General features: G+C 35.2%; 2 protein-coding genes across 9 annotated transcripts; one reads left to right on the top strand and one right to left on the bottom strand.

Annotated features, from left to right (window-relative positions):
• Positions 1–118: 118 nt before the first annotated feature.
• Positions 119–3683, top strand: LOC121257941. Its single transcript, XM_041159226.1, has 6 exons — positions 119–310; positions 409–504; positions 1199–1239; positions 1648–1765; positions 2146–2226; positions 3233–3683. Exons 1-6 carry the CDS (start codon positions 119–121, stop codon positions 3287–3289), a joined length of 585 nt encoding a protein of 194 aa, XP_041015160.1. The 3' UTR covers positions 3290–3683.
• Positions 3684–4437: 754 nt separating this feature from the next.
• Positions 4438–25148, bottom strand: LOC121258106 (MADS-box protein JOINTLESS-like). 8 transcript variants are annotated; one of them, XM_041159474.1, is made up of 9 exons: positions 24822–25148; positions 23819–24023; positions 7569–7653; positions 6700–6761; positions 6501–6600; positions 6348–6389; positions 5684–5722; positions 5488–5609; positions 4438–4854 (listed from the first exon to the last, which is right to left on the bottom strand). In XM_041159474.1, the coding sequence occupies exons 2-9, from the start codon at positions 23998–24000 to the stop codon at positions 4836–4838; spliced, it is 651 nt and encodes a 216-aa protein (XP_041015408.1). In that variant the 5' UTR covers positions 24001–24023; positions 24822–25148; the 3' UTR covers positions 4438–4835. The 8 variants fall into 8 exon arrangements, with proteins under 8 accessions (XP_041015408.1, XP_041015402.1, XP_041015404.1 ...); XM_041159468.1 differs by having other exon boundaries at positions 5488–5612; positions 24822–25112; XM_041159470.1 differs by having other exon boundaries at positions 5488–5612; positions 24698–24831.
• Positions 25149–26099: the final 951 nt, after the last annotated feature.

Raw genomic sequence — 26099 nt, 5'->3', positions numbered from 1 at the left:
ATGTGTCCGTTCAGAGTTAACGCTCCAACCGCCACGTGTTCCGATTCCAATTCAGTTCCTTGAATAGCAGGTGAAGAGTTCCGCTTCCAGCACAGAGGATTTTCTCGGAGCTGAGAAAATGACGAGAAACGAAGAGGAAGAGGAACTAGTGAGGAGGGCATCTACCAGCTCCACCACTAGACTGAGAGTCAGAACGGACCCTTTCCTGCTGGTCTGTAGGGGCTTCAGCGTCATAACCGCTCTCACTGCCATCCTCTGTATTGTGGTCAACGTTCTCTCAGCCATTCGATCCTTCAAGGACGGATCCGATGTACTCTTTTCTCTCTATATCTGTGCATATTTATATATGAAATGCATTTGTTTCTAAGTCGAGGTGAAATTTGGGTTGTTATATGATCGTAATTGCAGATATTCGATGGGATATTTCGGTGTTACGCCGTTGGGATTGCGTTCTTTGTGGTTCTGGCCGAGACGGAATGGGGATTCATCCTCAAGTTCTCGAAGGTTCGGTTATTGGTTTAGTTGTTGTTTCAAGCAATTTTAATTTGATGTGCAGTTCAAGGAATTCGATTGGAAGTTGATATTGAAAGAAGAAAAATGATAGCTTTACACTCTTTTACTACCTTTCTATTATTTTTTTTTAATTTTTTTTAGAAAGTAGTTATTAATGAAATTATATATTTTTAAAATTTTTTCTTTAAAAAAACACTTAAAATAAAATAAAAATATGCTAAGAATGATAAAGAGGTGATAAAAAGATGCTAAGCCTATTATTATCCTATTTAAAATGTTAATTGTTCTTTGGTGAGACTTTTGATTCGACATGCCAAACCATGTGTTAGGTTATTATTTAGGCCGCGGTGCTAGAAGGCCGCCAAGCTATTACCGTTGGCATACCGCTAGCATAGTTTATTTATTTTTAATCATTTTTTAAAATATTTTTTTAATATTCTTAATTATTAAAAAAATTAAAAAATATATAATTTCGTTAAGAATCACTTTTTTAAACATTAAGTAAAATAAATTAAAAATTAAAAATTAAAATATTCGAGTAGTAATTTTAAACGGTAACATTGAGGAGGATAAGTAGCATTTTCCTATTATTTAACGCCTTCACTAAATCCAAATGCTTGATAATATAGATGTTACCATTTAGATCATTGATCTCATTAAAAACATTTGTGTCACCATTTTGCAGGTGTTGGAGTATTGGGCTGGTAGGGGTATGCTGCAGATATTGTATGTCATCAATTTAGTAACGAGTTTGTTTTTTTCCCTACCTGTAGATCATCTCTCCCTGACAGTGTCTTGATTCGGTTTCGTCTCACAAATGACAAAACCCAATAAAAGTAAACCCGAGCCGATATTTCAAAATCCAAATCCTAAAAGTTTATCTTATAAATGTTTGAATCTGATTTGATTCAGTGCCAAACAGAGCAGACTTAGGTTAGTTAAACTGGGATGTGCCCAAACTCGTTCGTAACTGTCACATTTAAGTTAAATGATTTAACTATTCTTTATTATTGGGCAAGAGATAGAACTCTCAAGAAATAAATCATTAGACTTTTTCTTATTTTACTCATTTTTTACACAATCTGAAAAAAGTAACAATTTTACTCGGTTTTTGAACGAGAACATTCTCTTCAGCGTTGCAGTGATGACAAGAGCTTTCCCTGACTATTCTGGGGTGCAGGAGGACCTTATTCTTCTTCAGAACATATCAAGTTATATGCTTCTTGCTTGTGGTGTACTCTATTTAGCTTCGGTAAGATATTGGAAGGCTCAGGTTTTTAATTCAGGAGGTTTGCATGTTTGAACATGTTTTTACTTTACCCTCCTCCAACCCGGCTTATATGAGAGAAACTTGCACTGTTCAAATTTGTAAAATGGAACTTTTGCATGTCTCAATGAAATTCATTTTCTCAGTCAAGTCAAATAGGGATTATTAAATTTACTCATCGTGGCACCAGTTCTTCAATGATGCCTTGCCGTGTTTAGGTTGAAGTATACGATGTGTAAGCATCATTGTACTCTTACATCTTCCGAGTTATTGGAAATGACGTCACAACTATTTCTATATCCTGCACCTGACCTATTATCTTTAGGACCTGATGTGTGTTACTTGATTCTTGTTCCAATTCTAAGGGGCTCCTGTGCATTGGACATCTCAAGCGTGCACGGCAGAAGAAAGAGATTACAAGGGACCAAGCTGTCAAGGATCTGGAAGTAAGCTATTCTATTACTATAATTTTACTACTGACGACTTAGACACTAACAAGATTTCTGGTCTGCCATTCACTTTCATGATTGTTTTTTGCTTATGATTCCAATTCCCACTGATGTAAAATTATATTTAAAAAAGGAGAAAAAAGATGAGATTTTGATGCATCATATCTTTTGAGTTCAGGCTCACAGTTTGAAAATTTTAAACTAGCTAATGATGATCCTACCTTAAATCTTTGATCTCAGTTGGTAAAAAAACCTAATAATTATGAAGCTGGTGGTTTAATCCAGTTTTCCCAAAATTGTTTTCCTACTGGAAGTATTGGGGGAAGTCTTTGACTCATACATGGTTTTACATGAGCTCATATCGAAAGGCCATTACCTATTATTGGTCCTACAAACTGAATTTCCGGTTTTGGGTGCTTTACTAACTGAGGGCTATGTGTTATTAGATTGTTCCAGATATTCTGCTTCGTGTGTTCATTAGGGTGCTAAGGAGGCTGTGTACTGGTCCTTAAACTTTCTTGTGAGTCGCATGCATCAAGCTCCCCCTTGCATCATCTAATTATAAAACTGGATAGGAACGGACCACTATTTGTTCCACCTTTCTTTATCTTCTAAACTTGAAATGTTATGATCAGTCATAACACATATGATGGCGTTCTAGAAGGTTCATAAGAATATAATAGGCTTTTGTAATTAGTGAGGGAGGTTTGCAATGAATCTATATACTGTGATGCTGTTTAAGGTGACGGCATTTTGAGGGTTAAGATTTCACGTCTTCTGTAGTTATGGCACGACTCCTTTGAAGGCCCTGTTAACTGTTAACATAGGCAAAATATTCATAAATCTGATTCAAACCACTTTTCAGATTGATCGGTTGGAACTTGATTATCTTATTAAGTACCCTAGATTTTGGAATGATGTTAAATTCTTTCCTTCAATTGTATTGTATGTTGATTTCATGCAGAAATCTCCTTTATTAACTTGCTTTTGCTGACGATTATAGGAATTGGAGCGGCGTAGAGAGGAACTTGAACAATGGCTTGTCACGGAAAGGGTCTAAGGCAATTTGCATGAGTAAGTCAGAGGCAAGGAAACCAAGTCTATTTTGCCATTTGCTCTTGCGTTGTTCAGTCAATTTGAAGAGGGATGTTTTTGCTCCTTCTTGACCAAGTAATTGCTAGTTATTTAAACAAGAGAAACCCCAGAGATCTACCTTTTGAAGTCCTTGAAGTTCAGTTTTGAGCAGCTAGCATCGTGTATCCATGGAAGACGGTGCCTGATGCTACCCATTTTTTTACAATTGGCTAAAAACTTGTCTATTTGAGACTTGTACCTAACATTCTTTATTCATAGTTCATTTGTTTTCTAAGAGTTACCTGATCCATATCGAAGAACATGCAACTATTTCGGTTCTTTAATTTGGAATGAAAGAGTGGTCAGTAGTTTATTTGAAAGGCAGATATTGATCTATTTCTGCGTCCATACTTCAGAAGTAGTATGCCTACTTTGGTTATATGGTTGGTGCCGTTTCCTTTCCTGCTAACCTACACGCAATATCTATTATACAGCCAACAAAGCATTCTTCGGCAGAAGGCGCATGGAAAATGAGCTTGCTTTTAATTAGGCCTCTCCCCATGCCGCCGGCATATAAAAACAACAGTTTTCTGGGCTATGCTTGATTGATTAGCTTTTATCCCTCTTATTCTTTCTATATCTCTCTTTCTGAATATAAACCTCACAGAAAGATTCTTTACAAAATTAATCGAAATCGATCATTATCGAAGCTAAAAAAAATTAGAAGCACCAGAGAAGGTGGATTGTGGAGGCAGGATATATAATTTCATGGGCATTACAAGATCAAGACTGACTAGAATAATCAGCCGTTACCAGAAGTTCTGGGATTTTCACATGAATTAGATGCAAAAAATGGACCTTACAACATATATAATAAAAAGGCTATAAATGCTTATAATGGTCGAGTTCTTCCCCTTTTCATGAACATGCTACGCATATTTCATGGCCTTCAGTCTGCTGATAATCTTGCACTAATAATATGGTAGGCATCTTAACGGTAACCAACCTTGAAAAGCTCAAGCACAAATGTCAAAACGTATATGCAGGTATTGTTTCAAGGATTACCAGACACACATGACGCACACACATGCATACATACATACATACATACATATATATATATATGTATATCATATGAATAAGTTCATATATGACAATAGCTTCATATATCCGTGCATCTTGTACATCATATCTCGCCAATGGATGAGGCTCAACAGTACGTAGGACATGCATTTTCCATTAACAGTTTAATGGTTTTATTCTTTCCCCGACATTATTTTCCATTCATGAAACAAATTGGCCCTTAAATGTGTCCATAACATGATTATAATGAGCATCAACTGCTGATCACCATATACATTTGCTGACTTTCTCTGAATCAACTTTGCTGAAACAAATTGGTCTTACTGGAATTTAACTACGTACGTACAACAATGAGCTGATATTTACTTGGACATGTTTAATTTGCATGTTCTTCAACTGAGAAAATGCCAATCCATGCGCTCTTGATCTCCACTATATATCTTTCAGACTCAGTCAGGGAAAGGCAACCTGCAACACGTATCCAAAGCAGCACGCCTTCTTAGGCATTTGATCACTGACCAAAGTTATTGATATGTTGAAATTAATTAACATTACTCTATCATGATGTATATTGATTTGATACGTCAGATTTACATTCTCATAAGTTTTACAATCTCATATATCACATTAAGTTATGTTAATTTGTAAAACAATTTGTTTTTTTATTCTTTTTTTAGACTAAGGCTTTGTTTGGATTGTAAGATGGTCTCATCTCAACTCAACATCTAAACAGCACAAATACAAACACCTTTCAATTTCAAGTCTTCAACTTTTTCATCTAATCATTACTTATCATTACAACTTTACCAAACTTCAAAAACAAATCACAAAAAAAAATTCAAAATTTTCAAATCTCAAAACAAAAATTATATTAAAAAATTATAGTTTAATAATATTTGAACTTTATAATATTTTTATTTAACTTTTTCTCTCTCATTTCTCAAAACCCCTGAAAACATATTAAATCAAATCATTTTACTTTTATTCACAAACTATTACACTACTATTCACAATTTCTCATCTCATCTCAACATCCAAACGAGTCCTAAGCACCTCGCTTACACCAGGGAAAAAAATACCAGTGGGATATTGCAAACTCACCCCAATCTGAGAGAAGTGTCGGATGTGTGAAGGTCCTGATGAGGAGGATCAGCTGAGCTACAAATATTGGTGACTAACTCAGATGGCTGACCTTGTCCAAGTAAATGATTCTCATTCTCCACCTGCTGAACAGGCATTTTCCATAAAACTTAGAAAGTAACAAACAAAGAAAAGAAAGAAAATCAAGATCAGATACCTGTTTTAGTTGCTGGTTCTCGTCCATCATCTTGTCTCTCTGCATTAAAAATGAATAAGATAAACGAGATATTATTAAGACATCCTAGTATATATTAACCCCCAAAAGGTATTTTATTTTAGGTTGGCATATAATTACCTAACTCAATTAATCTTCATGATAGAACAATATTGATACCCTACTTTTGGGGAGGAGGGTGGGAGTGGGACTCTCTTTAGGTCGAGAAGTAGTATAATCATTTGCTAATTAAATAATGAAAAGAGATTCTCTTCAATCACCCAACTTAAATGGATGGCTCAATTCTACAGAGAAATAGACACATCATTTTGGGTGCCAATCATTTTCTATAAATCGTCCAATTTGGTCAAGCAATTGGAAAGAACCTCAATTGGCACATAACATGCGATTATATATTTGTAGGTTCTACTGTGTTGTGTTAGCAATGCATGGTCTTCCTCTATGCTTGAGCCAAGCCAGCGCACATACAGAGACCTTTGCAAAAGGCAGACAAAGCTTGATGAATCCCAGACTTGTCTCACTAATTAAGAAAGATTAATGAAGATGTTTTTCATTGAAACCATATAGAACAACAGTACTTCGTAGTTTATGAAATGGTAATAACAGTATGAATTTTCTTGTAAAAGTCTGAAGTTTGGCAACTAACCTTCCACTTAAGGGCACTGATCTCTTTTATAAATCTTTCATTCTGAAACACAAAATTTTATTATATGAACTATGAAGAAAGATATATAGAAAATTTCAAAGCTCAAATATTATAAATGCCAGCAGACAGAGATCACAGGAAAGAGAGACAAACCTTTGTTTCCAAAACACGGCCCAAGCTCGCATCAAGCAGCTGCTCTAATTCCTGCAACTCATTTACATTCAATCCTTGGAGTTCTTCTCCCTTCATCTTCCTGCAGTTACGTGTAATAATTTCTTTTACTTTTTGTGGAATGCGCATGTCTTTACCGCGTACAGTAACAAGTTGATAGCAATGTCGTTGTATGTAATACCTCAGTTCATGAGTCTTCTCCACGATTTCCTTGCTCAACAAAGTGTAGGTGGTGTTCTCAAGCTAAAAGGGCACAAAGAATTGCCATTGATGAAGATTTGATGATTTTCAGTATACTATCTGTTTGCAAGCACTTATGATATAGCAATTGTTGCTAACAAATTACATATAAGCATTTCCTTTGACACGAAATTAAATTTTCAACGATGTTGTGACTATTAGGGTCATCATTCTGGATTGCTACAAGGAATTTGTTCCAATATTAGTTGTTTCAGAAAACACACCAAGCTTTTCCTAAGCTGAAATATTTACATTAAAGTTTCGCAAAGGGATTATGAATTAACAATATATCCAGAGCTAGCAATTGTTTCCTTGTGATAATGATAGAATTACGACCATTAACACCTATACAAAAACATTTGAGAAATAAGATTGACAAACATTGGAAATAAGCCATAGCCACAAGTTAGAGGTGTAAATTAATCAACCGCTTGCAGAAATTTTGAGGCTCCATATCTTAATCGTGATAGAAAATTTTGAAAAAGGAGGGGACGTTGGATAATGTGGGTGTAATACGTTACAGTGTATCGAGTATTAGAATAACAAGATATATAGTGCAGATGTGGGCTAACAGCCTAGGTATGATACGTATGGAATTGCATAAAAAACCAAAAATAAAAGGAAGCTACTTTTCCTTTTTTGAGGTATCACTGACTCACTGCATGTCTTGTGAGTCAACAAAAGCTTGAAATTAATCTTTATACCCTCAAATTACTTATTCATTAATTTAAGAACATGATGAAACGTCATCTACTTCTAGCTAACACCAAAAGGCGCATTATTCTCCGTGCTAAAACATATGTATCTCACCTGCAGCTCCACAGATTGTGGTTGGTTGGTTTTGTCAAGATTCCGGCCTGAATGGAGATCATGCCTCTCAATTACCTGCTGCATACTTCAAACAGCAAAAGAATAACATATTCAGTTCTTTCTTCCTTTGTTTTCCTTAAAAGCGCGTTGTGGATTGATCAGAAGCATGGTGCTTGTAAAAAGAAAGAACAAGGGTCATGTGACCTAATCAGGGAAGAAAGTGGGAATGACACAACATGAAGATCATGAGAAGTAAGTCCGTTTATAAGTCAGTATGCGAGTTCTTTAACTCTTGTATTTGTTATTTTTGAGCATTGAAATCATTTCACTCTGGACTAGGTTACAAGGTTTTTCCTAAGCTTTTGGATTTTTCTCATCAATAAGATATTGTCATGTAACACTTGTGCATGTATTAGTTTTTTGGGATAAATACACTTTGTACTCTCAAACTACCAAGGGCTTTACACTTTATGTGATACCCCATTCTAATAAGCGATAAGTGTAGGTGATGTATGCATGAGATGCTACATTACTTGGGAATGAGAAATTCTTACTCTTTATATGTTCCAATAGGACTCCAATTGTATCATTGACTAGTTCTTTTAGAGTATAGGTCATGTGGCTTAGGCCAAAGCCCATCCCAACTAGAAATATGGGACTTGAGCTGTGCCACCGATGATAAACTGGTTTGATGAGGACGTCGGTGTTGAATAATAAACTTAATAAATAGAGTTGTCTTTTGGTAGATTCATGAACTAGAGTGAAGGTTCATATTGAAAGAAGTAATTCATGTATTTGGGGTATTTATGTACTTAGGTATTCGTGTACTTGGGTATTCGTGTATTAGAGTAAATGCTAGATAAATCTACAAGCCTATAAATACTCATGTATGCATTGGCACAAAGCAAGCCACTTGAGAAGTAATTTAGTTAGAGAAATTTCAGAAATAGTCTCTCCTCTCTTCCCTCTAGAATAGAATATTTGTTTTTCTCCTCTAACAAATTGGTATCAAAGCTACAACTTTCTAGATCTTGAAGATGGCCAACTTGATCTTTCCGTTTCAATTTCCGCATTTGACAAAGAAGAATTATGAGAATTAGTGCATTCGAATGAGGGCTTTGCTTGGATCTCAAGATACATGGGAGATCGTAGAGAAAGGCTATAAGGAGCCTAGAGATGAAGCTTTGTTGAGTCCTAATCAAAAGGAGGCTCTGCAAAGGTTGTGGAAGAAGGATCAACATGCTCTCACGCTTATCCATCAATGTTTGGGTGAAGCAATGTTCGAGAAAAGGGCCAATGCGACTACTTCCAAGCAAGCATGGGAGATCTTACTAAACTCTTATCAAGGAGTTGATAAAGTGAAGAAGGTGCAGCTCCAAACGCTACAAGGTAAGTTCGAAGTCTTTCATATGCAAGAATCTGAGACGATTGCAGATTATTTTTTAAAATTGTTGGCCATTGTGAATCAAATGAGGAGATATGGAGAAAAGTTGGAGGATGTCCGGGTGGTTGAGAAAATTTTTCGCTCATTACATTCAAAGTTCGATTATATTGTGGTGGCTATAGAAGAGTCGAAAGACTTGGAGATAATGATGGTTGATCAACTCATGGGATCTCTCCAAGCCCATGAAGAGAGACTCGAGAAGAAGGAAGAACCTATTGAGCAAGTCCTCGCCACAAAGCTCTCTGTAAAAGAGAAGGAATGAGAGCATGATAAAAGTCAACGAGGAAAAGGATACGGACGTGGACAAGGAAGAGGAAGAAGAGGACGAGGACGAGAAAGAGGCGGACAAAACAATCAAAACGCCAACCATGAAGAGAGAGGTCAATCCTCAAGAGATCGTGGAAGAGGAAATTACTCGAGACAAAATGGGAGACAATATGAAAAGTCCAAAATCAAATGTTACAATTGTCAAAAGTACGGCCACTATGCTTTGGAGTGCTGGAGTTCTCCTAGCAATGCTGAAGAGAACGCGAATCACATTGAAAATGAGGAAGCGGAGCCCACTTCGCTACTAGCCTACAAAGGAGAAGAAACTAACAAATCAAATTTGTGGTATCTTGATAATGCTGCAAGCAATTATATGTGCGGAGACAAAAACAAGGTCGTGGAGCTTGATGAATCGGTGAGTGGGAATGTCATTTTTGGAGATTTGTCAAAAGTTCCCGTCAAAGGGAGAGATATGATTCTAATTCGGTTAAAAAATGGTAGTCATCAATTTATGAAAAACAACATTTTGAGTTTGGGGCAACTCTTGAAAAAAACTATGAGATTGAAATGAAAAATCGTAGTTTTTTTCTAAGAGATGAGAAGAAGAATTTGATTGCTAGTGTCCATGACAAGCAATAGGATGCTTTTGGTTAATATTCAAACTGATGTAGCTAAGTGCCTTAAAGCTTGTGTGAAAGATACGTCTTGGCTTTGGCATTTAATGAGTTTTGTGAAGCACATGGGATTTTTTGGGTTTTGACGGTTCCGAGATCACCTCAACAAAACAAGGTGGTTGAAAGAAAGAACAGAACGATTCTCAATATGGCGCGAAGCATGTTGAAGACGAAGATGATGCCTAAAGAGTTTTGGGCGGAAGCGGTTGATTGTGTTATTTACTTATCAAACCGTTGTCCTACAAGAAATGTAGAGAACTCAACTCCCCAAGAAGCATAGAGTGGAAGAAATCCAAGTGTTTCCCATTTGAGAGTTTTCGGAAGTATTGGCTATGTGCATCTGCCCGATCAAGAAAGATCCAAGCTCGATGATAAAAGCAAGAAGCACATATTTATCAGCTATGATCAAAGATTCAAACGCTACAAGCTTTATAATCCAAGTACTAAGAAGACGATCATTTGTAGAAATGTGAAATTTGATGAAGAAGGTTCGTGGGATTGGAGTGATCAAGAAAATGAAAGATATGATTTCTTTCCATTTCCTGAAGATGAAGATCAAGGAAATGATGTACAAGAACTCATGACACCTCCTCAATCACCAACAATTCCTAGTACTCCTTTATCATCTTCTTATGAAGGAAGTTCTAGTGAAAGGCAATCTCGAATGAGAAGTCGCCAAGATCTTTATGACGTAACAGAGAATTTAAGTGATGATCTAACTCTTTTTTGTCACTTTGCCTATTGTGAACTAATAGGTTTTGAAGAAGTGGTACAAGAAAAAATGTGGAGAATTGCCATGGATGAGGAGATCAAATCAATAAAAAAGAATGATACTTAGGAATTGGCGACTTTACTAGAGGGACAAAAGCCCATTGGTGTAAAGTGGGTTTTCAAAGTAAAGAAGAATGCCAAGGGAGAAGTAGAAATATTCAATGCGAGATTGGTGGCCAAGGGATATAGTCAACGTCCCGGTATTGATTATGGAGAAGTCTTTGCCCCCATTGCACGATTAGAGTAATTCCAAATGATTATTTCTCTTGCAGTTCAAAAGAAGTGGAGGATTTATCAAATGGATGTCAAATCGCCTCCCCTGAATGGAATCCTTGAGGAAGAAGTTTATGTAGAGCAACCTATGGGTTATGTGGTCAAAGGACAAGAAAATAAAGTGCTGAAGTTAAAGAAAGTCTTGTACAGCTTAAAACAAGCGCCAAGGGCATGGAATAGCCGAATTGACAAATATTTTCAGGAGAATGAATTCACCAAATGCCCGCATGAATATGCTCTCTATGCTAAGGTGCGTGAAAATAGAGACATTTTGTTTGTTTGCATATATGTTGATAATTTAATTTTTACTAGAAGCAATTCAAGCATGTTTTGGAGAATTTAAAAAAGCTATGACGAGAGAATTTGAAATGACCGATATTGGTCTCATGTCTTATTATCTTGGCATTGAGATCAAACAAATGGAGGATGGAATTTTTATCTCTCAAGAAGGTTTTGCAAAGGAAATTATTCAAAGATTCAAGATGGAAGATTGTCAATCCATGAGCACCCCAGTTGAATGTGGAGCGAAATTATCCAAGCATGAAGACGGAGAGAAGATAGACCCCATAATATTCAAGAGTCTTGTTGGAAGTTTGAGATACTTGACTTGCATAAGACCCGATATATTTTATGGAGTTGAACTTGTTAGCCGATATATGGAATCACCAAGCACAATGTATTTCAAAGCAGCTAAGATGATTCTACGTTATTTGAAAGGTACTATTGATTACGGTCTTCTTTATTCATTTTCTAATGAATTTAAGCTTGTGAAATATGGTGATAGTGATTGGGCCGGAGACTTGGATGACCGGAAGAGCACTACCGGTTTTGTGTTTTACTTGGGAAATATGACATTTACTTGGAGTTCTAAAAAGCAACCAATTGTGATGCTTTCCACATGCGAAACTGAATATGTTACTGCGACATCTTGTGTTTGTCATGCAATTTGGCTTAGAAGGTTATTAAAGGAGCTACCCATGCCACAAGAGGAAGCCACAGAGATTTTTGTTGATAACAAGTCGGCACTTGCATTGGTGAAAATTTTGATCTTTCATGATAGAAGCAAACATATTGACACAAGATTTAATTTTCTTCGAAAATGCATAGTCAAGAATGAAGTACAAGTCAAATTTGTGAAGACCCATGATCAAGTTGCAGATATTTTTACAAAGCCTCTCAAGTATGATACTTTTAACAAGTTGCGGATGTTGCTCGTAGTTACCAAGAATTAAGTTTAAAGGCGGGTGTTGAATAATAAACTTAATAAATAGAGTTGTCTTTTGGTAGATTCATGAACTAGAGTGAAGGTTCATCTTGAAATAAGTAATTCATATATTTGGGGATTCATGTATTTGGGTTATTCATGTACTTGGGTATTCATGTACTTGGGTATTCATGTACTAGGGAAATTCATATATTAGAATAAATGCTAGATGAATCTACAAGCCTATAAATACTCATGTATGCATTAGTACAAAGCAAGCCACTTGAGAAGTAATTCAGTTAGAGAAATTTCAGAAATACTCTCCTATCTTCCCTCTAGAATATAATATTTGTTTTTCTCCTCCAACAGTCGGGAATATAAGGGAGGAGATTGTGATACCTCATTCTAATAAGTGATAATGGTAGGTGATTTACAGGACCTCACATTGCTTAGAAATAAGAAATTCTTGCTCTTTATAGTATTTCAATAGGGTTCCAAGAATACCATTGACTAGTCCTTTTAGAGTATAGGTCATGTGACTTGAGCCTTCCATTAGGGCGTTACACTTTATATCCCAAGTTATTGAAATTAACATTTGTTTTTTATGAATATCAAAACTAACATATTACACCATCAAACTACAAAAAATTGACACTTTACACACTCCATTAGGATCTAACCGTCAAGATTGTATTATATCAACTATGTTACACTTTGTACCCCAAATTATCAAAACTAACACGTTGCACCCTCAAACTACAAAAATCTGACACTTTATATACTCCATTAAGATCTAACCATCACGACGAGTATGTCACATAAACTATTTTTCATTCATCTCAACGGTCATAACTGAATTGAAGTACAAAATGACAGTTTTTTACAGTTGAAGAGTTCAATGTGTCAGTTTTGATAATTTGGGCCACAAAGTGCAAAACCCTGGTAGTTTAAGGGCGTAAGTGTACTTTCCCAATTTTTTATTATCTTTTACTTATTATGCTTATGTTTGATCATACTTGACATGCAAATGAAACATTGATTGTTAACTTGATTATCGATTCAAATATTTATCAAAACTGAATTTGGCACAGTTAGTAGATTGTTAGTAAAATTTTCATTCGGTAGACTTTCATTCATAACATGCATTCACCCATCTCGGGAATTAAATTTATCATAAGATATCATTGTTATTCAACCTGAAAATTGTCAATCCTGTCCCCTTGGAATACGAGGGATACGAATTAAAATTAATTTGAGTTTGTTATTCCAATATCTTCTTTAAAGTAAGTACGTAGTTTGCTTTTGTCTTCTCGAATATGAGAGTTCAAAATGTGCATTGGAGCTTAGCTAGGATCCTAATTGCTTGTTTGTTCTCTGGGATTAACTAGAGCTAATCGCTCTCTCTTTTAAAGGAGGTAGGTTATGTAGTTTTGTGAATGAGATCCTTCATTTGTTAGGAAGGAGAAGTCGCTGTTATTTATCATAATTAATTCTGAAGAAGTTTCAATTGTTGTAGTTTGAGTTTTTCCTATTTGTGTCTCTTTGGATAAGAGATCAGAGTTGAAATGTGTGTTCAAGTTTATCTGAAAAAGAAATCGGAACAATGGCTGAAGATCATAGATTTATATATTTAGTATTGATGTATATGTTATATTTGTCTGCATGCCATCATTACTCAATTGAAGCATAAATTGGTAATTTGCTTGTGGCACATGCATCTATGCACCCTTAAACTATTAGTATCGATTGATATAGGAGATAGATTGACTACTAGCATAGGTTGAGGTTCTTTAAGGATATGCAAATTATATATCCTAGTGTGATTCAGTTACTTTGTTGCTATTTGCCTATCACAAGAATTCCGGTGGCCATGGGTATTTATAAATTAAGGTTTTTCACGTCTTTGTGGATTGAGCTACTAAGACCAATTTAGACATATTTTCTTTTTGATAAGTAAATTAAGACTTTGATAAGTTATAATTTAGACGTATTTTCAGAACTTAACCTTATTTTTCCTATCCCCTTGAAAGGTGATAAAGGTGCTCTAAGACTACTTAGAGCTTGAATTATATATTAAAAGAAAATGATTACTTTGAGCTTGTATTTCAGATGTCTCTTTAATTCCAGATTAGTCTCTCCTATTAAAGGGGTAGGCTACCTGTGTCTCCTGAGATTTGAGAAAGTTGAAGCATGCATTAGATCTTACATATTATTTGGAGAGAGAGAGAGAGAGCATTGACTAAAGCTAGTATAGAAGGACAGGGTGCTGGTGACTATATGCTTCTTAATTACAGTTCCCCAATATATATATATAATATATTGCCTTTTGTATACTTCCTATGTACAAGGGCTATGTTTATTTCTCTCATATATATAATATTGATCTCTTACTTATAAAATATATATATATATATAATATATTGTATTGGGAGTGGTGAGGGAGAGGTTTTGGGGCCATCTAAGAGGTCTTTTCTTGCTGAGGAGGAGATAGGGTCGCTGATGGCATTGCAGTGGGGGCATCAATGGAAGATCATGAGATGGATGGGGAGCCTATACCGCTGAAGGCTTTACCACCATGTCAACATATAGTTTCAGACTGGGTTATGAATAAGGTGCAGGAGATTCAGCATAGTGTGGGGCTGGAGTGTGAAGGTTTCAAAGAACAATTTATGGCTTTGTTAACTGCCATTGAAGTGGGAAATATGCAGATCAAGAAATCTAGTTCTAAAAACAGCGGGAAGCTCAAGAGATTAACTTGGTCTATTAATTATGAGGATACTTCAAACCGTGAAAGATCTAAAGGGAGGGGGTTGACAATGTCCTTGTGAAGCCTAAGATTATATCATGGAATGTCCGAGGACTAAACGAGAATAAGCGCTTGCGGATAAAAAAATTTCCCCCGAGAGTGGAAGGTCGATATTGTGTGCTTGCAGGAAACCAAGATGGAGAATATTTCAAGAAGCATCATCAGAAGCTTATGGAGATGTTCATATGTTGATTGGGTCTTTCTTGCTTCGATAGGGGCGTCGGGGGGTGTTCTAGTTATGTGGGATAGAAGGATGGTGGAAAAAATAGAGGAATATATCGAAGAATACACAGTGGCTTGTTCTTTTCAAAATGTAGAGGATAGTTTTCAATGGGCTTTTGCTGGAATTTATAGGCCGACCTTGGATAACAATAGAAATTCTCTATGGGAAGAGGTGGCCGGTTTACACAGCTGATGGGAACTTCCTTGGTGTATAGATGGGAATTTTAATGTTATTAGATTCCCAAGTGAAAGATTGGGAGGTAGGAAGTTGTGGCCAACAATGTTGAATTTCTCGGATGGTATTTTTGAATTGGGTTTGGTGGACCTTCCTCTCATAGGCGGTCCATTCACATGGTCAAATAATCAGACGTGATCTAGATTGGACAGATTTCTAGTTTTCCCGGAGTGGAAATCTCATAACCCGGAGGCATGTCAAAAAAGATTGTCTTGCCTTTGTTCTAATCATTTCTCTATTTTGTTGGATTGTGGGGGAATTCAAGGAGGAATGAGATATTTTAAAGTTGAGAATATGTGGCTAAAACCTGATGAATTTTTACGAAACGGGTTAGGCAATGGTGGTCTTCCTATCAAATCCAGAATACCCCTAGCTTCATTCTAGCAGGTAAATTGAAAGCCTTGAAAAAAGATTTAAAGCTTTGGAATGCGCAATCTTTTGGTGATATAGGCAACCGGAAGAAGTCATTATTGGAGGAGCTTCATGAGATAGAGAGAGCACAGCAGGGATGGGCCCTTTCACCAGAGGAACTGTCTCGGAGAACAGAATTAGTCTCGAAACTAGAGAAGGTTACCCTATTGGAGGAGATTTCTTGACGACAAAAATCTCAGGCTTTGTGGTTGAAAGAGGGTGATCGTAGCACAAAATTTTTTCATAGAGTGGAAAATTCCCATAGGAGAACTAATGTCATTGAAATGATGAAAATTGACGGAACTGTTTGCACGAAGATCCCTGTGATCCAAGAACATGTGGTCGGTTATTTTGAGCAGTTACTTACCGAATCAGAGGGGTGGAGGCCGAAGATTGATGGGCTACCATTTGAGTCCATTGAGAGGCAAAATGTCATTTGGTTGGAAAGGCCGTTTAAGGAGGTTGAGGTTCATGAAGTGGTAAGGAAGATGGTTAAAAACAAAGCACCTAAGCCGGATGGACTTTCTATGGGTTTCTTCAAACTTCCCTCGGAAGCTGTGAAGGAAGACTTAATGAAGTTATTTCATGAATTTTTCTCAGTTGGAAAATTTGAAAAAAGCCTCAAAGCCACTTTTATTGCTCTTATTCCCATGAAAATTGGGGCATCGGAAGTTAAGGATTACCGGCCCATTAGGCTTCTGAATGAGGTGTATAAGATCATTTCCAAGGTACTTGCAAATCGATTGGGAGGAGTTTTGGGGCAAATCATTACGAAACCCCAAAACGCATTCGTATGGGGAAGACAGATACTGGACTCAGTACTCATTGCCAATGATGCTTAGATAGTAGATTCAAATCAGACAATCTGGGTCTTGTGTGCAAGTTGGATATGGAGAAGGCCTATGATCATGTCAACTGAGATTTTTTGTTATACTTGCTTGGGCAGTGTGGTTTTGGGGAGAGGTGGTGCATATCGACGACACGTTTATCAGTTTTGGTGAATGGCTGCCTAGTGGATTTTTTTAATAGCTCCCGAGGCCTGAGGCAAGGGAATCCTCTATCCCCACTTCTCTTTGTCATAGTCATGGAGGCATGTAGTAGAATGATCTCAGCGATGGTTAATAACGGGTTTCTCGGTTGGTGACATACATAGAGGTACTATTAACATTTCTCATTTGTTGTTTGCAGACGATACCCTTATTTTTTGTGAGGCAGAATTAAGCCAAATTCAGGCATTAAGGGCATTTATACTTTGTTTTTAGGCTGTCTCCGGGTTAAAAGTGAATTTATCCAAATCAGAGTTGGTTCCAATTGGCAACGTTCGTAACATCCGGCTGCTGGCTAACACTCTTGGTTGTAAGGACTCTTGGTTGTAAGGTCTCTTATTTCCCTATAAATTACCTTGGCCTTCCTTTGGGGGGCCGCCTCCAGGGCTAAAACTATTTGGGATACAGTAATTGAGAAAATGGGATACAATAATTGAGAAAATTGAACGAAGATTGTCAGGTTGGAAGTGGTTGTATCGACAGTCGAAAGGTGGTAGGATTACACTAATCAAAAGCACTCTTTCCAACCTACCTACCTATCTTTTATCCTTGTTCCCAACCCCTGCGAGTGTGGCAACACGTATTGAGAAACTGTATCGTGATTTCCTTTAGAGCGAACTTAGGGATGAATTTGAATTCCATTTGGTCAAGTGGGACAAGATATGCTCCACAATCTCTTCTGGTGGCTTGGGAATCAGAAATTTGAGGGTGTTCAACTAATCTTTACTTGGGAAATAAATTTGGCGTTATAATATGGAACATGAAGCTTTATAGAAGTCGGTAATTGATTACAAATATGGAGCCTTGTTTGGGGAGCGGGGGGGAAGGTGTACTAAGGAGGTAAGTGGAGTTTATGGCGTAGGTCTATGGAAGCACATTAGACGAGGGTGGAGTTTTTGGCATACTAGAATTGTAATGGGAGAAGGCTCGAGAATTAAATTCTGGTACAACATATGGTGTGGAGATTGAACTTTTAGGGACTTATTCCCCACAGTATTCATACTTGCACGTGAGAAAGAAACTCCAATGGCGAACCTTATAGAGAGGGATAGTGATTTACTACAGTGGAATATGAGCTTCACTAGGGTGGCCCAAGATTGGAAAATCAACAATTTTGTAGAATTCTTCCAACTCTTATATTCTACGAGACCGAGAAATCAAGAAGCTGATACTTTGTGGTGGATACCTGCTAGAAAATGTGTTTTTTTCATTTAGCTATTTCTATAAGGCCCTCACACAACCGTAGAATAATCTATTTTCATGAAGAAGAATTTGGAGAAATAAAACCCCTCCTAGAGCGGCATTTTTTGCATGGAAAACGTCTCTGGGAAAGATTTTGACAATTGATAACTTACGGAAGCGCAAGATGATAGTTATGGAATGGTGTTGTATATGTAAGCAAAGTGGTGAGATTGTGGACCCTCTTCTACTACACTACAAGATCGCTAGAGTATTATGGGCCAATGTATTCCAATAGGTAGAGCTAGCCTCGATTATGCCTGCTACAGTAGTCGAACTTCTAGCTTGTTGGCCAAATCTAAACAGTTTCCAGAAATCTCAATTGTGTGGCAGACAATCTCTATCTATATTCTATGGTGTATTTGGCAAGAACGAAATGATCGGACGTTCAAAGACAGGGACCGCTCTTTGGAGGAGATTAGATTACTGTTTATTAGAATTCTCTTTCTTTGGGCCAAAGCTGTAGATTTCAATGGCCTCGATTTTCATACTTTTCTTATTTCTATTTCTTACCCCTAAATAGGTGTAATCTCTTGTACACCACCTGTGTACTCGAGCTTTGCCTATTCATATTAATATAATATAATCATTTACCTATAAAAAAAAACATATATATATATATATGCTAACGAGTTTATCTTAAGGAATCCAATTAAGTGCATTCTAGCACTGATTCAATCTATAGGGAAGGAGAAAATTCATTATATGGTTTTATTGGAATAATTTTCACCAAAATTAGAGACAAAACTTAATATATAAAGCTTTTGATGACAGTGTTCCATGAGAGTGCATCATAAATCCCAACAAAATTGTTGACTTCCTCCAGCTTATTGATCTATACTTTCTATTGATATTTTAATTCTATACCTTACCTAAATTGAGAATCCTTTTAAAATGAAGCCACCATTTCTAACAACCAAATTAAAAGATAAGTATAGAAGTGCCATTAGAATAATTATCATAGATATATAATTAATACTTTTATGATGGACAAGAGATATATTGATTTAGAAGTGCCAAAAGTGAGATTTTGTTTACCGATAAAAAATAAAAATGAATTGCCATAAGTGAAATTGACACTAGTACTTGTCAAGTTGTTAGGATTTCATGAATTAGTTGACTAAGCTATAACATTTAGGATCCGTTTGGATATTTAGAATATCTCAGTATATTTATGAATAGTAATGAAATAATTTGGGTAAACAAGTTTTATTAGGTTTTGGAAAATAAGAGAAAAAAAAATTGAATAAAAATATCATAAGGTTAAAATTGTGTAAATATTATTATTTTTTAAAATTTTAAAAAATAATATTATTTTTTGTGTTTTGTTTGGGAGTTTGGAAAAATTGTAATGATTAGTTACTAATTAGATAAAAAAGTTAAAGATTTAAAATTGAAAAATATTTTGTATTTGAGTGATATTTGAAAAGGAAATATCTGAGTATACTTGAGATATGTTGTGTTGCGCCCAAACGGGGCCTTATTTTTAGTACTATAGTGCAAGTGATCATGAAATCATTGTGATTTAAAATCAAACATTGGTTCAGCATCATTTCTTAGAGAAAGAATCCCAATCATGTCATTTCGACTCATTGGCAGCAACTTGCTATTTCCGGTCTTGATCTCCATGAGATTTGATCTTTCACATGTCCGGTTGTCTCAACATTTCATCAGCCAGTAACTACTCCCACTGGGGCTATAGGATGTAAGCCCCACAACCCAAAGCAACGAAGAAAAAATAGAATATCCACCCTAGTACTCACTCTATTGACCAAACACAGACAATTAATACACATAGATATAAAGATCATAATCATTAAGAATAAAATCCTAGAACGAAAATTGAGAAGTTTGCTTTTTTCCTGGTATTCGTGTGTGAATCATTAATCAATGTATTAAAGCAAAATTTATTAGTTGTCTTAAAAGATCCATCAATCCTAAAACCTCGCAATATTAGTTGACATATATCAGAGCTACGTCTCTCTAGCTCTACATTGCTATCATTGCAATGTGTCTACAAGCTAATTAATTGCTTTAGTACTGTGATTGAGTCTAAAAAATTGAAAGCATAGTGATCCAAAAGCTCATTCTTATATATTTTTTATCAGTAGATAGGAATTTTATAAAAATTAGGCGAAGCCAAGTACAGGACATATACAAGAACCACACCTATGCAACAAAAAATAAGTTCATTCTTATATATGCAATTGGATTCGTGTATTAGAGACTTGATGCAAGAAAAATGTTACAGCTGGTCACAACTTTAACACAATTATTACTAGAAAAATAATTTTTTCATGAGTACTTTTAAACTGTTGATTATCAGTATATGATATATATATATATATATGTTTGAACTAAAGAAAGAATTATTTTTTAAGGCTAGTTGTGTTAAAGTAGTAACCCTATCCTTGCTCCTTGATGCAAATGTAACGATGAGATGCATGACATTGTGATTGTTTGTGGTAATCATGAAAATGTTATTTCTAAAAAAATATAGTGAACAAGCTCAATTAAGACATATTGGATCGTATGGCTCAATTAAGATTATAATGAGGTAAAGGTTACCAAATGCTGCCTAGTTTCTTTTTTTTTTTTTTTTTTTTTTTTTTTTTGCAAATATTGCAAATATTACTATGAACAAGATTGGTATGATGCAATTCATGTGAATGTATGCCATATGCTTTGAGGAAGACCTTGGCAAATATGATGGGCGTACTATCCATGATGTGCATAGAGCTATCTACACTTTTAAAATGAGAAAGTTAAAAATTGTTCTTTTACCTAGCAAAGAAGAAAAGACCACCAGATTTTAATAAGAAGTGAGCAGTGATATTACAACGCTAGAAAGCCTAAGTCCTATCAGGACTTGTACTCCAAATTGAGTAGTTAAGATTACGATTGAAACCCACTGTAATCATTATAAAACTTAATAACTTCTCTTTCCTACATTATGTGAGATCTCATTCACCATCCTTTCACATTGAACTCATGATTTACAATTCCTCAGGCCTCGTTTGGATTCGAAGATGAGTTGTGAATAGTAGCGAGATGAGTTGTGAATAGTAGTGAGATTTGTGAGTTAAAGTTGATAAATAGTAGTGAATAGTAGTGAGATAAGTTAAAATGGGTTGTGAATCCAAACCGGGCTAAATCCTTAACATTTTTCTTAATTAGATCATTCTATTGTAGGTGACATAGCTCAAATCCCATATTTCTAGCTAAAATTTATCTCTAATACCATTTGTAAGGACTCAAGAAAAGTCCAAGCCAAATCTAGTATTATACTTTAAAAAGATTAGTTAAGGTTATAATTGTAGACCATTGGAGTAATTATAAACTGTAAAAACTTCTCCCTCCTAAACAATATATAAGAGATTTCACTCACTATTATTTTGTACTAAATTCAGGGTATTAGAAGTAGTTTTCTTCTCTTGATCAAGTTTGAAAAAGAAAGTAAGCAGAAGGATCTAGTGCATACATTGGCTGTTAATTAATGGAAACTTTGTTATATATACAATCTTACCTAAAAAAGGAAAAAAAAAATTATTGTTATATCTCTCATTTGCCACAATGTTAACAACCCAAAGAAAGTGATATCCACACACGTGCTTATACTTTAAAAGGACTAGTCCTCAAGGTTGCAATTGGAGCTCATTAGAACTATTAGGTATGGAACCAATGTCGTACTTAGTACTCTTTTATCGGTGGTACTTAGTACTTTTAAGATCGAAACATTCTATCATGCTTCAAAATTCAACATCCAAAGTGGTCTACATTGGCATGATGATATTAGCTCTTTTTCTTTCGACAGCCCTAATCACCTTATATATATTAGTATTCAATGAGTTTTAATAATATCCTTATAGGAAACCAATAATTATTAAGGATCCAAAGCAAACATTAGCCATATCTATGCTTAGCTTGGTCTAAAATGGTCAATGTTTTTATAAAACTTTTTAAAATCATAATAGAACAATAACATCCTCGTATGAAACCAGTTATTAAGGATCCAAAGAAAACATTAGCCATATCGGTCTACGCTTAGTCTAAAATGGTCAATACTTTTACAAAACCTTTTAAAAGCATAATAAAACTAAGTTCCACTTAGAAAAGGGAAAACCAGTTTGATTCCATTGTAACTAAAGAAGGTTATGTTTCTTCAGATATGTCTTTTTGATATATGCATGTTTCTTTAGATATAGAGTACTCATGATCATGGGCTTCAAGTGGAGTTGGATTTTTCATTCAATGATGATCATGATTCGGTAGATATATCGGAAAGCACTACTAATATATATAGTTAGGTAGCACAGAACAGTTTGGGAATTAATTACTAAGAATGCATCATGAATAATTAATATATGACAACGAAAAAAAGTAGTAGTACTACGAATTGCAAGGGAGATTAGCTTTCTGCACTAGGAGACTATATATGCAAGCTCATAGCTTGGAAGTACTCCATTTTTGCATGCATTAGTGAATAATTCTCAACTAATTCATGATAATGTTAACATGTGCATATGACTATATACATAAACATAGGAAAAGCACTAATTATCAAGAAGGTTCAAATCTAAAGAAAAAGCCATGAGTTGCTATTACATATATATATATATATATATATATAGGACATGCATTAATTGAGGATGTCAACAAGACATGCAACATGTCTTGGCTTCATTATAAAGATAATTAAAAATCCCTTTCTGTTTAAAAAGCACGTACTTTGCACTTGCATTTCTTTGCAGATTGCTTTCTAAATAATTCTTTACCAAAAGCGATAATTAGTTCAATATGATGAGGTTGGACTTGTTGCTTTGTAGAATTCATGAAATCATCGCATCACTTCTGTTTGCAATGCCTATATATATAGCTAGGAATCGGGTTTTCTTTGTGAAGAGCCCGGAACATTGGTGTCAATTAATGCCAACTGATCTAAACCAAATGTTCTAATCCCAAAATATATCATGATATCATTCATTTGGATATACATAGATACCCTATATTTTATGAAGACATTCGTATAGAAATGCTCATGTCAACGTATTAGTAGCTAGGACAACAAAAGTGTATTCAATTAGGAGGAAATACAAAAAGCCAAATGTCAAATACTTGTGATGTGATTCATTAAAGAAAAACTTGAAACGTCTACTGAAGTTTTACAGTAATCTAATGCTACACTAAACATGCATGGGGAAAATCAAGTATTAATTATAAGTTACAATATCACAAGAAAAAAAAAAAAAAAATTAGTTGGCTTCTAGCTAGCTAACTACAGAATAAGTAGTAGCAACACACGTCAAACCCTTATGGGTGGCATTAGCGTCTCTCTCTTTCTATCTCGCATGGAAACTGGGCTCTATGTAATTTGCAGAAACCGTAAGATTCTGTAGTACTTTTTTCTCTTTATTTGATGTTTCATATATATATATATATACACATACACACACACACTGCATTTTTTCAGGCATTCGTACTCTAGTTAGTTTAATCCTGTTGCTTGGTCAAGGGATCTTTCGTGGCTTTACAGAAGTGATAAAAGCACTGGAAAAATCATGAATGAGACGATCTAAACGTGTAAACGGTTATTTTGCTATAAGAAGAAACTATATTGCTTTTTCTATAAGTAGAAAGGTTGCTGAGATAGAGAGAAACCTTGAGCTGGCGTAGTCGAAGAGTTTTCCAGTAGAAGAAAAGACTATGAGTGCTATTTCAGCATCGCAGAGAGTTGAGAGCTCCAGAGCCTTCTTAAACAGCCCCCTCCTCCTCTTAGAGAAAGTCACCTGCCTGGCCGTCGTGTTATCGATCCTCTTTATCTGAATTTTCTTTCTCGTCATTTTCCCGGAAAAATCATCCGACCCTATACAGCATACCAATCAAATTGTTAGTCGAAACTAGTATTGATCTGGAAAGAGGTCGCTTTTAAATGGAAAATTTTTAAGAGAGAAGCACAAAATGATACGTATAGAAAAATACGAAAGAGATCAAGTCTCATAGGTTTGAATCAGATGGTATAGGGGAGATCAAAACTCTACTTGCACCAAAGAGGGGTAATTTTCTTTCATAAAGTAATCGAGGATCTGGAATGTGAATCATAAAAGAAGAAGAAGAAGAAGCAAGAAGTAACCTTTACACAAAATCTAAGTGACAGCAAAATAACCAGTTTTTTTTCCACACAGAGAGTATAATCATAAAGAATCAAACTTGACTTTCAATCCCAAAAAATTAAGAAGGGAAATAACAAAATCCAAGCACCCTTCACACAAAAAGTCGATTAATCCAGCAGATCCCCCCACAAGTCTTCTAGTAAGAAAGAATTTCCTTAAATGGAAAACGTAGAGAGAGAGAGATTGGTATGTAGGGGAAGATCAATAGAGGAAAATAGAAATATGGGTTTTGCTAAAAAAAAAAAAGGGAGAGGAGGGGGGGGACAAAGAGCGGAACTTTGGCAAATGTAACCATAAATCTGAAACCAACCCTAATAATTTGCAGCAATACTGTGGGGGCCGGTGAAGAAGAAGGATATCAACGAACCCTAGGAAACCAAGCTCATTGAGTTCACAAATTGCAAAGAGGATAGTGGTGGGAGATATAGTAGAGATCAACTGGTGTCATATATCTCATCGTTGCAATTATCTTCGATCCTTTCCTTTCTTACTTTCAAGGTCGTTGTCGTTTGTAGCGCTGTTGACAGCCGTATCAGATACAAGATGCCACCAATGGGTTATTGCCACCAATGGTTGAGAGAGGGTGTGTGTGAGAATGAGAACAAGATTAAACCCATTTTCTCTCTCTCTTTCTTTCTTTCTTTCTTTCTGTTTTTGTTTTCTGGGACCAACCTCTCATCCTAAATGTGTCCTGAGATCAAAAACAGTAAAGAATCCTTTATGTGGCCAAACAGAGGCCCGAGGTTTCTCATCTTTTGGAGGAGCTCCACTCGTATTCGTATAAATCTGGCGATGAAAAAAAGTGATAGGGATGCGGAGAGCATCCATAGTCGTAGATTATCGTTATATAAAGTAATGAAATAGTGAGTGAAAATATGAAAATGATTTCTTCTTTTTTTTAATGGGACTGTTCTTATTTTATATGGTGATTGTTTGCTTTTCGTACAAATAGCCAGGCCTCATCGCTGACAGAAATTATGACATATTTGTACCCTCGTACCCGTCGTGTCTCCCACCAGACTCCTCATCTGGAAGTTATGAAAAAAAACTAATAAATAATAATAAAGAAATATTTCTCTCTTTTGAAATTAATGTTCAAAAAAATAAAAACCAAAAATATTAAATTTTCTACATTTCAAAAATATTAAAGAAAATACTACATCTCCCGCTCGCGAGAGCTCCCGCTGGGAGTCTAGCATATTTCTTTGTGTTTTTTTAAGATTTTTTTTCTATATAAATTTTTTAAACAATTTTACATATTTTAAAAAAATAAAAAAATATTCATAATATTATTAAAAAATATTATCTTATTAAAAAATATTATCTTAATCATAAAGTAAAATAAAAAATTATGAAAGTATTTTTTAATAATTTTTTTTTTTACTTTCTGATTAAAGAAATATTTTTTTAATAATATTTTAATTTTATTTTAATTTTTTAAAAATGTTAAAAAAAATTTATATAAAAAATAATTTTAAAAATATAAATATAAAACAATACTACACCCAAAGAGAGATCCCCCTGTAACATCATCCAAATATTAAATAGTAGACTACTTTAAGTAGGGCCTACGCCATTCGGCGACTTTTCTTGCCAATATTACGAGGTTAACGTTTTCGGACGATTTGAAATCTTCCTCGGGCCTCTTTCTTTTTTTCTTTAAAAAATTACTATTATTTGAAAACGTTAGCATTAATTGAAATAATAGTTCAACTAATTATTAAATTGAAAAACGCTTATTACAAATACCTAGTGCAAAAGGCGTATAA

This window comes from Juglans microcarpa x Juglans regia, chromosome 3S (genome assembly GCF_004785595.1).
Source record: "Juglans microcarpa x Juglans regia isolate MS1-56 chromosome 3S, Jm3101_v1.0, whole genome shotgun sequence".
NCBI lineage: Eukaryota > Viridiplantae > Streptophyta > Magnoliopsida > Fagales > Juglandaceae > Juglans > Juglans microcarpa x Juglans regia.
The sequence above is the reverse complement of the archived record's forward strand: the minus strand, read 5'-3'. Positions and strand labels throughout refer to the sequence as shown.

What these genes read in the sequence shown, in the direction of transcription:
- LOC121257941 (XM_041159226.1), top strand. Translation starts at nt 119, where the DNA reads ATGACGAGAAACGAAGAGGAAGAGGAACTAGTGAGGAGGGCATCTACC. An exon ending in TCATCCTCAAGTTCTCGAAG is followed by an intron (nt 505 to 1,198) that starts GTTCGGTTATTG and finishes ACCATTTTGCAG; the next exon opens with GTGTTGGAGTATTGGGCTGG. An exon ending in GTGTACTCTATTTAGCTTCG is followed by an intron (nt 1,766 to 2,145) that starts GTAAGATATTGG and finishes TCCAATTCTAAG; the next exon opens with GGGCTCCTGTGCATTGGACA.
- LOC121258106 (XM_041159468.1), bottom strand. Translation starts at nt 24,000, where the DNA reads ATGACGAGAAAGAAAATTCAGATAAAGAGGATCGATAACACGACGGCC. An exon ending in TTCGACTACGCCAGCTCAAG is followed by an intron (nt 7,654 to 23,818) that starts GTTTCTCTCTAT and finishes TGCTGTTTGAAG; the next exon opens with TATGCAGCAGGTAATTGAGA. An exon ending in TCAGTGCCCTTAAGTGGAAG is followed by an intron (nt 5,723 to 6,347) that starts GTTAGTTGCCAA and finishes TTTTTAATGCAG; the next exon opens with AGAGACAAGATGATGGACGA.